The 12,156-nt window shown below is 42.1% G+C and overlaps 1 protein-coding gene across 1 annotated transcript; it reads left to right on the top strand.

Moving 5' to 3' along the window:
- Nucleotides 1-1,044: 1,044 nt before the first annotated feature.
- Nucleotides 1,045-10,285, top strand: LOC104946381 (nuclear receptor subfamily 6 group A member 1-A; the record flags this gene model as incomplete). The annotated part of the gene is made up of 5 exons (XM_010772206.1): nt 1,045-1,283; nt 1,578-1,832; nt 3,092-3,213; nt 3,704-3,856; nt 5,201-10,285. Coding segments are annotated over 5 exons (855 nt in total), but the record flags the coding sequence as incomplete, so codon positions are not given.
- Nucleotides 10,286-12,156: the final 1,871 nt, after the last annotated feature.

Below are 12,156 nucleotides of genomic sequence, written 5' to 3'. Positions count from 1 at the left end.
TGTGCCGGTGTCTGAACGCTCACTCACTGCTAGCTTTGTAGCTAACTGTTAGGCTACTTAGCTTGCTAACTGTTAGGCTACTTAGCTTGCATTGTTATGGATCTAAAGGTAGCAAAAGCTAACTTTCATAGCACAGCTTTACTTCTCACTTACCACAATAAAGAAACAGACCGTATAGTACAGCACAAACAACACAAATGATCAATACTTACATATATTTTCACTTGTAGTATTATAATAATTGAAATGCTGGTTCTTCTGCGGGTGTTCTATCCACGCTCAGCCAGCCACCGCACCGCAGCTGCCTGCACTGTACAATCGCTGGAGGACTGGGCTGTCACTCAAAAACTGAGTAGCCAATGGGGACGCACCCCTGAAAGTCCCGCCCACCTGGGAGGTTTGTGTCAGAATCTCAAACAAAAAATGAGGGAGCGCAAAAGAGAAAGCTGCAGCGAGAGCAAAAGTCTGATCATTGAGAAAGAAGAAACAAGAACTGCAAACAAAAACCTATGTTAAAACAAAGAAAAAATACTTATAGTTTACATGATTACACAAATGATTTGTTTGCAACTTATAGTTTTATTTTTGAAATTTATTTTATTTTGCTTGACTCAGTTTTTTTTCTTTTGAACTCATAGTTTTGCTTTATTCTGAGAAAGTGTTGCTTTATCTTTATGATACAAAACTAATCCCATAGGAGTGGAGCTCCACCAAAGTGTTGAAGTTTAGGAAGTTTAAAGAGTCAGTCTGTAGCCTATGTCCGGTACGTAGTGTCGGCGATATCTCAACATGTGCTCTTGCTCTAGGGAAGCAGACCATTAGATAAACGAAGTAGAAGTTAAAAATAAAAACCAACTGCCGATAAATCCATCTGATATCCCAACACTAATGCTTGAAATGTACGGAGATATAAAAGGTCTCTTAACGTGAATTAGCACAAACAGGGGTGATTAAACATATCAATCTCTGGGAAGGATGGTAAAGGCTATTTCACAAAATGTACGATTATTCCTTTCAAGTGTGTCCGACCTCTGACCTTTGTGTGCATCCAGCCGCTCTGTGGAGATGAACGGCTACACGGCGGCCCTCAGAGACCAGTACATCAACAACTCCATGTCCACACACTACCAGCTTCTGCCCCACCTGTTCAGCTACGCCGCTCAGTCGGGCCTGCTGGCCCCCCAGCCCCGCAGCCTCTACCCCCAGTCCCACCCCCTGGTGCTGCAGCTGGTGGCCGCTGAAGACCTGGCCCCCCTGGCAACCCCCATGCTCATAGAAGACGGGTGAGTCAACGCAGACGCAACCAATCATATTCTCGCCCCCTCACTACAATGCAACACAGATCAGGGAATCCAGAACGTGTTGTTAGTGTGGTGACTTACAATATGCCCTGCATCATGTTAGAGCAGGGTTCTCCAAACCACGGCCCGTCGTCCATTTGGAAATGGCCTTCAGCAAATAGTCTAATGGAATATGGCCCACACCTGAAACTTGGGCCACTAGGATCTATTTTCCACAACAAACCAGTATTTTGAATTTTCTTGCTGAGTTCTTAACCGCCCTCTTGTGTCTGACAGGTACAAAGTGACCCAGGTGGAGCTGTTCGCGCTGCTGTGCCGCCTGGCAGACGAGCTGCTCTTCCGCCAGATCTCCTGGATCAAGAAGCTGCCGTTCTTCTGCGAGCTCTCCATAGAGGACTACACCTGCCTGCTGAGCTCCACCTGGCAGGAGCTCATCCTGCTCTCCTGCCTCACCATCTACAGCGCACAGATCTTTGGAGACCTGGCCGACGTCACCGCCAAGTACACGCCGTCTGACGACGAGCTGCAGGGGTGAGTGGCAGGAAGATGTGGATAGATGTTCTATAAACTCAGGTCTCATAACTCTGCCACAAAGGAGACAGCCCAGTTATTATGGTTTGAATGAGTGTGATAACCAACACAGTATAATAGTGGACAAAGTTACTGTTTACCCTTTTAAAGCCATTTTTAAAAGTAACATTTAAATCTCAAATTCCAAGGTGGTGTCTTTTAAATGTCTTGTCAGTCTATAACACCAAGGTATTCATTTTTAAATGATACAAGCAGAAAAGCTTCATAGGCTCAAAACATATTCTTTGCTACTTTTGCATGAAAAATAACTTATTTTGATCAAATGATGCCAACTTTAAATCCATCATGCAGTAACATATTGACAAGTAACTGAACCAATGTCCCTAATTCATAGGTGTTGGTAATATCTCCGTAAAGGGAGTCAGGTCTCCTGCCTGTGGTGGCTATTGCACCATAACACAACAGAGATGCTAGATGTAGCCTCTGGGAGCCAATATTTCACTCGTAAGAAAGGTGGATGAAAGATAATAATAAAAAGCAGTCCTGTGAAAGGCGAGTTTCCCCTCTTTATGAGTATCTCCAGGCGTTTGATGTCTCCCTTATCACGGCAGGGAAAGTATTGTAGTTGGCTGAGGGCCAGTGGAGTGGTCCAGGAACAGGGGGCCTCCTCAGGACAGAGCTGTGGCTAGCACCGTCTAACATGTGAAATACATGCATGTCCCACGCCGGGCAGAAAAGGATGAGTGGGGGTTTGGATCTGTGTAAATCACACCAGAATGATCTGACCTCATGACACACACTCTACTAATATACGGTGCTTCTCTGCGGCTGCAGTCGACTCGCCTGTAGTTTAGGAGGGAATATCTGATTTACAGAGACACGTTTGTGAGAGGCAGAGAGACAGGGCATTGGGCTTTGATGAGTGGAATTACACTTTGTGAACCTTTTCTAACTCCTTTCAATAGCTGTGGGATTAGCAAGATGTTTATTAAGCACTTTCAGTAGATTTGACGTATTCCCTCCCTTATTTTTTCCGTGTTCATTGGAGCATAAAGTTTAAGATAATGGGGTTTGAGGGATTCAAAAAGTTTTGGCAGTGGATTAAATTGTGAATGATATGGTTATTCTATACATGTATCCTACTAAAACCCAGTCTATCTTCCTCATCCAGAGGGACACACCCTAAGCATCTTGATATCAATGTTCCTCACCGCTACGTATTCCCAGCATAATGAGCCGGTCTGTGTGTGACTTCTCAGATTCAGCGAGGACGGGATGGAGGTGATGGAGAGGTTGATTTATCTCTTCCGCAAATTCCACCAGCTGAAGATCAGTAATGAGGAGTATGCCTGCATGAAAGCCATCAACTTCCTCAACCAAGGTAACAATCTGATTTGACAGAGTTCAAGCTTTTATTAACCCTAACAGTACTCCCAACATAAAGCTTTAATAACAATAAAGCTTTAACTATGTAGCACTTTTCTTACAGCAGGCAGTTCAAGGTGCTTTAACAACATAGCACAGATTACACATTAAAAGAGAGAAGAAGAAACCCCCCTCAGATCAGACAGACCTTTCTGGAAACATGCAGCATGGCAACATCATATCACATTTGAACAGTTTGGGAGACAAGGGGGTAAAAGGTATGATAATACCATTCACTAAATAATGACCCATCAGAAAAATGAAGGAAGACATAAGACAAAATGAAAAGATACAGTAAAATATAAAAACCTGTAAAATAATAATAAAACGTTGTAATAGTTATAACGAAGGTTAAAGAGGAAATGTAGCTAATAAAAGTTTTAAATAAATAAAAGAGGTAGAAACCTCTAAATAAATTGAAGCTGACCTCACCTTTTTATCCGCAGATATCCGAGGACTGTCCAACACCTCGCAGCTGGAGCAGCTCAACAAGCGCTACTGGTACGTGTGTCAGGACTACACGGAGTACAAGTACCCGCACCAGCCCAAACGCTTCCCTGAGATCATGATGTGTCTCCCGGAGATCCGCTGCATCGCAGGTGAGGCTCCTGAGAGCTGGATAGATCTTCAGTGCTTCTATAGTCCTTAACTCTAATATGGTGGACTGGAAGACCTCAATGCGCCACGTAGAGGCCAAATAGTTACATTTAAAGGATTTATGTTCATCATTTAAAAGCAATACATTTTTGTTATGGTGTTTTGCTTAAGAGTTGACATGAGCGTTTACTAAATTGCATAATTTGAATGATCTGGTACATCTGAATATCACCTGGCCAATCCCAACACATCATTAGGTGCAGACCAGCCCGTTATCTAGCGTGTCCTGGATGAGTAGTGGGAGATGACCTGAGAGAATCAGAATGACCTTCTGCACCAGATACACATCTCACACTTTTTTATGTATTATTGTTTTCTTATTCATATATTGTATGAAGTGACTATCAGAATGTTCATGCACAATAATCAATAACTAACGTTTTGTGATTGTTCTGTGTTGTTCTTGCAACTGTTGAAAATGTTTATGAACTTAACGGAACATTCCAAATGTATATTTTTGTATAGATGTTGCAATTGTACAAAACTCTGGCAATACATTGTCATTATGGTCATGCTTATAAAGCTAATTACATTGAGAACCCTGGGCCAGTATAAGCTCCAAACCGTTTTGTTTTTAAAAAGAGAAAACCGAAAAAACATTGAAATGAAAAACAGGATGAAAAGAACGACCAGGCTGTAACTCTGTGTTATGGAACTGTCAGATGTGATGACCAAAGGAATGATCCTGCTCACCCATCACTGCCAAAGGAGTCACAATGTGATTCCTTTATTTGTCCCACAATGAGGAAGTGTACTCCAGCAGCAGAAGTATAGTACACATACAGTGAAGATAATACACTTGCATATTACAAAGTCAATAAATGGCTAAACTAGCACATGTTATTTGCCTATTGTAAATAAATTGACTGAAAATAAATACTGCTTGAATTGCACAAGGGTATATTGCACAGTGACCTCCCCCACCACACGGTTTGGAGATTATACTGGCACAGGGGTCTCCCACGTCCTCACTTCAAAACCTCATCCATTCTGTGTCCCTGCATCTGAGGGAGTGTTAGCTAACAGGCTGAACATGTGTTGGCTTTGGGACCTATTCAAACAGCACCTGGTCATTCAAACGATGCACTAAATGTTGATATCTTTAAATTGGTGAAAACAGTATGCCGTCTCTGCTCTGTGGTCCGTGAGGCTGACCCTCTGTGGTCCGTGAGGCTGACCCTCTGTGGTCCGTGAGGCTGACCCTCTGTGGTCCGTGAGGCTGAACCTCTGTTGTCCGTGAGACTGACCCTCTGTTGTCCGTGAGGCTGACCCTCTGTTGTTTGCAGGGAAGCTGGTGAACGTCCCCCTGGAGCAGCTCCCCCTCCTGTTCAAAGCAGTCTTGCACTCCTGCAAATCCAGCCTGAGCAGCTAGAGGAGCGTCCCCCCACCCTGCGGTACCGCCTCCTCCGGAAACTAGACCCCCCCCGACCCTCCGAGGCGAGGGACTGGTCTCCCCTCTTGTGAATGTGACAAGCAACTAGTTTGTTTTTTGTAACTTTTTTCTTTCTATATTTATTACTCGACAGAGCTGAATGTATGCTGATTTACACTGTGCACATGCTTCTGTACAAAACAAATGCTCGTAGATGCATTGGTCTTTGGAGTTTACAAGTGTGTATCCAGTTTGCTCAATGTGTCAGTGTTGCTATTGTTAGAGCTAGACTTTAAAAGAGTTTATTTTATTCAGACGGAGGCGGATAAACATATGTGACGAGTGTTTGAGAATAACTCAGGGAAATGTTGTTGCTATGTTCAGGTACCTTTTCTTTCTGTTAGATGAAGAGTTCCCTGGTCAAAAACCAATTCCCCCAATCAGATACGGAGTGTCCACGGGAGCTGCATAATCAAAGATTGAACCAGTGTTTAGCTTCACTGAAAATGCAAAAGTTGAGCTTCTATCTGCATGGACTCAGTCATCCTGCTCCATGGGAGGCGGTCGTGTCAGTTTAACATTCCATGGGTTAAGGTGACAGTTGGATCTGCGGTATCTTTATTGAAAAAAGGAGCATACGGGTATTTTTTACAATCATAGACTGGGGATGTAAGGCTTTATTGTGGGGAAGGGGATTGTAGTTAGGTTTGCTGTTTTTAGTTGTATCTTTTCCCCTTTTTGACCAAAGTGTTATGCAATGCTTTTTTCCCCACTGATGGGTTGGGGGCTAATAGCTCCACAAAAAAAAAGTCTTATCAATGAAGGATCAGGATAAGAAATGAATCAATCTGTGTCAGAGGGGAGACCCCTTGCTGGGCAGACGAGTGTTTTGCCGGATTTCATTCTAAATGCTGCTAAACATGCACAGATTTTTGTGCACACATATATGCATAGAGCAGATGTGATGAGATTGTATTTCCCTCTGATTCTTTCAGACGGCTTGTTTCCCGTCTGCTCCCTTCAGTGCAAGGAACTTCATGCATTGTAGCCTCGACAAACTATTTAGGGTTCTCTGTTGGGTTAAAGGGGAAGTTTGTGAAATCTTGGATTTGACTAATTATTCAGAACAAAGCAAAGTTCAGAGAGCCAATGCTTGGTGTTTTGAACAGGTAGAGATCTTCATGGGTCAAGTAAGTCAACCTGACCTACTAGAACCAGAATGGAAGTGACAACAAACATTTTGCGTAGAATGCTAGCTTCTGTTAGCTCATCCAGCTTCAAACCCAGATTGAAAACCACTGGTCCGTTCAAAAGTCTCATTGGGCAGTTTTAGAGGAACTTGGACTGTTTTCGGGTCTTGTCAGGTCCAATCAAAGTTTTGCACAGACCCAAGACCAGAATCAGTTAAAGTTGGACCGGATCCAGATCCAAGAAGCCCTAGAACGTGTGGAGCTGAGCTTCAGGTCCGATTGTTTATTGGCTAAGGTTGGCCAAAAGACCAATAACCCACATTTCTTAATGAATTGTCGTATAAAAGTTTGCAGATGATCAGTTTAAAGGATGCAACTTCTGGCAGTGTCTCACTGGGGTCGAGGTTCAGAGTTGAAGTGACTTTCCTCTGGCTTGCATACCCTCTGTGACAGATATGCACATCGTTTAAGCCATATAGGAAATGGTCTTTTATTTTTTAAGTATGAGATGATAATTTCAAGCCGCCTGAGGCATCTTCTTGACTCCTCGGGTTCTTTGCCATTTCATGACGGACGAACAATTTGAAATGCATCTTTGCATCTCTCTTTTTTTGCACACGACGGTGGGGTTCGGAGACCTTGACCTTTAACCCTGGTCCATGCCTGCCATGCCATGTTCCTCTCTCAGGTCCCTGCAGACCTGAATCTAAACAGGGTAAAGTTAGTGTTATGTATTGCATTCGGGAGTTCCTCAGTGACCATGCTGATGTAATTGTAGTAGATGTAGGTTCCAGGACATTGTAGGTCCTAAGTAGAAAAGTGTTTCCCCCTCCTTCATTCAGTGGATGCAGTTTGAAGATTAGACCTGCAGGGGGAGTTTTCCTCTGGGTGTGGGTGATGGACAGAGAGGTCCCTCCTGCAGCGCTGCATCTTCATCCTGTCAGCCCCTTCTCATCTTTTGATTTTTATACAGTGTCATGTTCCTTTTTAGTTATGATGTTAAAGTTTTGGATTTTTGTTGTTTTTCACATATTCATTGTCTTTTGTGTGGACAGGGCAGTGAAGACAGCCCTTGTCATTTTCTAAACTTTGAAAGAATGCTTAACTTTTTTTGGACATGATTTCTAGTAACTCATTCCTTTGTCCACCGTATTTTATGAAAAGGTGATATACAGGCGATGTGAGCCATGTCTCACATGGACTTGACATCTTATGTATTTTGAATCATTTTACAATGCAAAAGTGATGCTTTGGAGCCATCTGTGGTTCCAAACTTGAATTAAATTACACTAATGTTCTACCACCATGATTCTAAGAGCAGCTAAGACGTGGACAATATTTTATCTCACTATTTAGTCAAATGTGCATCATGCATCACACAGGCTTCTGAGGTTAAAGGGTCATTTCACCTAAATGACACAAAGCATTCAATATGTTTTCATCTGTAGTTCAGGTTTAGTTTGGCCTGCCATCTTCTCTACAAATGGATGGTGTATGGAATTGAGCTTGTTTTGGGCTGGAAGCAGAAACTGACAGGCCAAAACCTCCAAATCTAACCGCCAGGTTAAACTGCTGGTAAGTGAGAAAGTATTTGAGTGTCCATGTCTTTTGTTGAACTGAACCTAAAAACCACATAATCTCAGGGATATTTTCTTTATGTAAAGGAAAGTCTGTGCGATGCGATGTATCTTCAAAACAGAACCAGCTCCCCCAGACATCCTCCTCCACTGTTGGGAAAACGGCTTCAGTTTAGTTTCAAAAGTTGAAATAAATATCAGGTGTTGGTGTCAGACTGAGAGAGCTGTCTCTGCTGCCACTTTGCACGGACTTCATCAGTCCACCTACTGTGGCTTCACTCTGTAGCAGGGTGGTCAACAACAAAGTCACTTCATCTCAAAGTAACTGTAGGAATGCTGAACATCAGAGTGCTGAGATCTGACAGTGGAAGAGAATATGAAGGGGGGTCTTTCTTTAATGTAGCAGCAAATATCAAACTGCTCAACACAAATACCTTACTGCCACAGCTGTGACTTCCTACCTGTCATATTTTGAAACACGTGCTGAAGAAGTGTTCTTTTTTATTTTCTGTATTTTTTTTTGCAGTCAAGGGATATGTCATTTTCAATTTATGTACTGAAACTACCTCTTTATTTGTCATCATGTTGCTTACTTTCAAATAGATGCGTTTGTTGTCTTATTTATTGGTTTCATTGCACCAATGTTCTATTATTACTGTCGCTTTTTTCCAAACAGTGACCTCTCAGATGAATGAAACGCTCTGATACCTGTTTTCTTAATCTTTATTTTTTTTAAATGTGTAAACATGTTGCCTCATAATCCTCTCTACCTCAGACTCGCCTGCTGTCAGCAGCTTTATCTCCTCTGACCTCTGGCTGTCTCTCATCCTCTACCTCTCCTCTCTTTTTTCATTAATTTCATGTCAAATTAGCGTCATCTTTATTTCACTTTAGCCCTGTTAATCGTAAGTCCAATACCAATGATGAAAGAATGACAATGTCAGTGTTCTGATGAAGCATGGCATAATGCATTCTTGTTGCAGTAACCAGTGCTTTATTTTGTGTGTTGACTTTTTCCGAAAACGCCTTGTTACCCTGTGAATGGCTGTTATCCCTCTGTGCTCCATGATTGTTCATTGGTAAGAAAAACATGGAGTGCTAGCTGTTTCATATCAGACTCGGTCAATGCAGCTAGTGCTGGATCATCCATCGCGTTTACACGCCTCGCACGGGACTACAGATAACCGTCTTATCTCTGGGGTTGGACATGGATGGCTTTTGAACAAATGCTGCAAGCTTAAATTACTGATGTTTAACGTCATGACACCCAACTATTGTAATAATCTCCCCAACATTCTGGGTCATATTTGCATTTTTGCAAAGATAAGATGCAGGTTGTAAAGGAGCACGTTAAAGGCATACTTCAACCCTAAAATGACAGTCTCTGTCAATGACCCGCCCCCTGTTACCTTGCATTCATGAAGAAAGTGTGTCTCACATGCCTCCACAGTGAAGGAAAAACCCAGTCTTGATGAATGAAAGTAAATAGGGTAAGAGCTGAATTCAACAACAGCCCAACAAACAAGTACATTATGTTAATCCATTTATTCCACTGCTGAGGTCAGGGAGGACCCATCATCCAGCTGTCCTATAACAAGCCAGTTCGGCAAAGCCACATGTCCAGCCCCCCCACGTCAGCACTGTCAGAAACCTGAGAAGAGGAGCTCTGCAGCACTCGGTTACAGAAAGATCTTGTCATTGTTTAATGTTTCGATACGAAGTCATGACATTAATAATGTTCAACAACAAGCATTTAGTTGCTGCATACTATCAGAGCTCTTACTATGACCATGCGCTCCAAAGCTCCTCTGTTCAGACCCTGCTGTCAGGTCTGAGCCCCCTGCCCCGCTTGGGTCCAGCGGGACAGCAGCACACGAGGAGAGAGCCTGGGAGAAGTCAAGAACAATCGTGACATATCTCAGGGAAGAAAGAGATTTACGAACCGTCATCACCTGTGAACAGACATTGAAATGCTTTTCTCTTCAGAAATCTCTTGTCTGCTATTGTTACTTTAACTACCTGTGAAGAATGTGATCCATTACGTGTTAAAAGCATGATTAGAATGTGTTAGAACTTGAAACCAAATAAATGTGAACGTTATGCAAATGTACTCGGACTGTCCTCCATTTTTCTGTCCATCTTTGACTTTGATACGAAGAGAGAAGCAGATGATGAACTGGTGCGAAGCATGTTTATCGGTTCCTTACAGACAGTGCTTAAGAGCTTCACGTTGTGCCGTCCGGAGAGTGTCCCTGACCTGCTGCTCAGCAAACCCAATGAGTTATTCATGGGAAGATAATCTCATTCAAATAGACACAAAGTATGTTTCCACCTGTGAGGCAGTGATCTGTTTTAAACATGCCAAATGAATAGCAACAACAAGAAGCTGCAGTTCAATAAGACACATACTTTTGCCCAAAACGACTTACAATCAAAACCATAAAGATTAAAACTTCTAACAATAAGGATGTGCAGATATATTCACATGTATATCAAATCTTTTGCTGATTGTATTCATTAAATGTAGCATTCCCTGATATAAAAATACTTTCCATTCAACCATCCGATCTTTGACTTTATCTGCCTTTACTTGACGTTTATCTTTTGCACAAATGCTGCCAGCCTAAATGACTGATATGTAATGTCATGACATCCAACTATTGTATTCATCTTCCCAACATTCTGGGTCATATTTGATCTTTTGCAACTTTGAATTTCATTGTGTATGTTGTGAAATAAATATTCAAATGCAAAGTCCATACAATATACCATATTGACCAACATGAAACAGTTGACTGGTCAATTTGTCCACAGATAACTTGTGCTGCTTTTTTAATACTTACATTTTTATCAAATACATTTTTGTTTAAGCTGGCAATAGTTAATATTTTTGCATAGTCAAGTCCCATCAAAATACCCAAATGAACTATAAATGTATCCATGTCCGCAGTGTGTGTTCGAAGCCCTACAGCTCCATAACTGAACCAAAAATCATTACATTCACATGTGTGAGAATGAGTTGCATTAGGTGTTCCTACACATCCTTTAGTGCAACTCAAATATTCCATCTTCAGATGGCAGCAACATGTGGAAGATAATGTCACATCTACAAACAGTCAAATAAAGCTGTATAGCAAGGTGTTGAAATGAATGAGAAGGTGCATCAGACAGCTTTCACTCAGTCCAGGGTCAAGGCTGTATTCACGCTTCCTTCACACACCGACAGCTTAATGAGAACATCACTGCCTTTGCTTTCAGCTTAGAATATTCCTTTAAACTGACTAATGATAAGGTTCATTTACATTTCTTTACCAGCAACACAGGAACTGCACACAGCATGCAATAGCATATCAATAAATCAAACAGTTCTGGAAAAACAGGGGTGAAATGAGCTGCTGGGCTCCTATTTCACAGATGACATTCAGGTAATTGTGAGTTACTTGAGAAGGTCCATCCAACTTTCATATGAAGTATGAGTAAGTATATGAAATATTCAGAACCAACCCTTCAGTAAATTGTGGTCTATGCTAAACTGTCAAAAAAACGATGACATTCACATGATTCACATGTGTGTTCCTACAAATCCTTAAGTGCAACTCAAATATTCAAATGCACAGGCCCTGTCTCAGGTCGACTATTTTCATTTCCTCGGTCCTCGGTCTCACCGGAAGTTGATTTGTCTGCGCCATCTTGAGTACCGTCCCATGGCTCTTATTTCTGCCGGAGGATCGAGGATTGAGGAGCGAGGAGCGATAATGGAGGAGCGATAATCGAGGAACCACCAGTCCATCCTCCGATGAAATCCTCAGATACTCGCCCCGCCCCCTTACTGTGTATCGCTCACTGATTGGACGATGCAGTGCATGCGCTGATCTCATGCTTCTTGTTCTTGACATGAGAGCAGTACCCCAGCGCAGCGCCGTACCAGCGGAGTGAAGAAAATAAATGAAACTCACAAGAGTCACTCCTCAGTTTAAACTGTGTTTTGTTTCAATTAATGTGTCATTTAGTTACAAATATGTGATATATCTGAACAACAAAGTGGTCAAAAATAATTTTATTCATTTATTGGAAACATTTTCATGATCGCTTTTTTCGTTTTA

The sequence above is a fragment of the Notothenia coriiceps genome, unplaced genomic scaffold (assembly GCF_000735185.1).
Source record: "Notothenia coriiceps isolate Sejong01 unplaced genomic scaffold, NC01 NC01_scaffold00010979, whole genome shotgun sequence".
NCBI lineage: Eukaryota > Metazoa > Chordata > Actinopteri > Perciformes > Nototheniidae > Notothenia > Notothenia coriiceps.
Note: the sequence above shows the minus strand (reverse complement) of the source record. Positions and strands in the feature narration are given on the sequence as shown.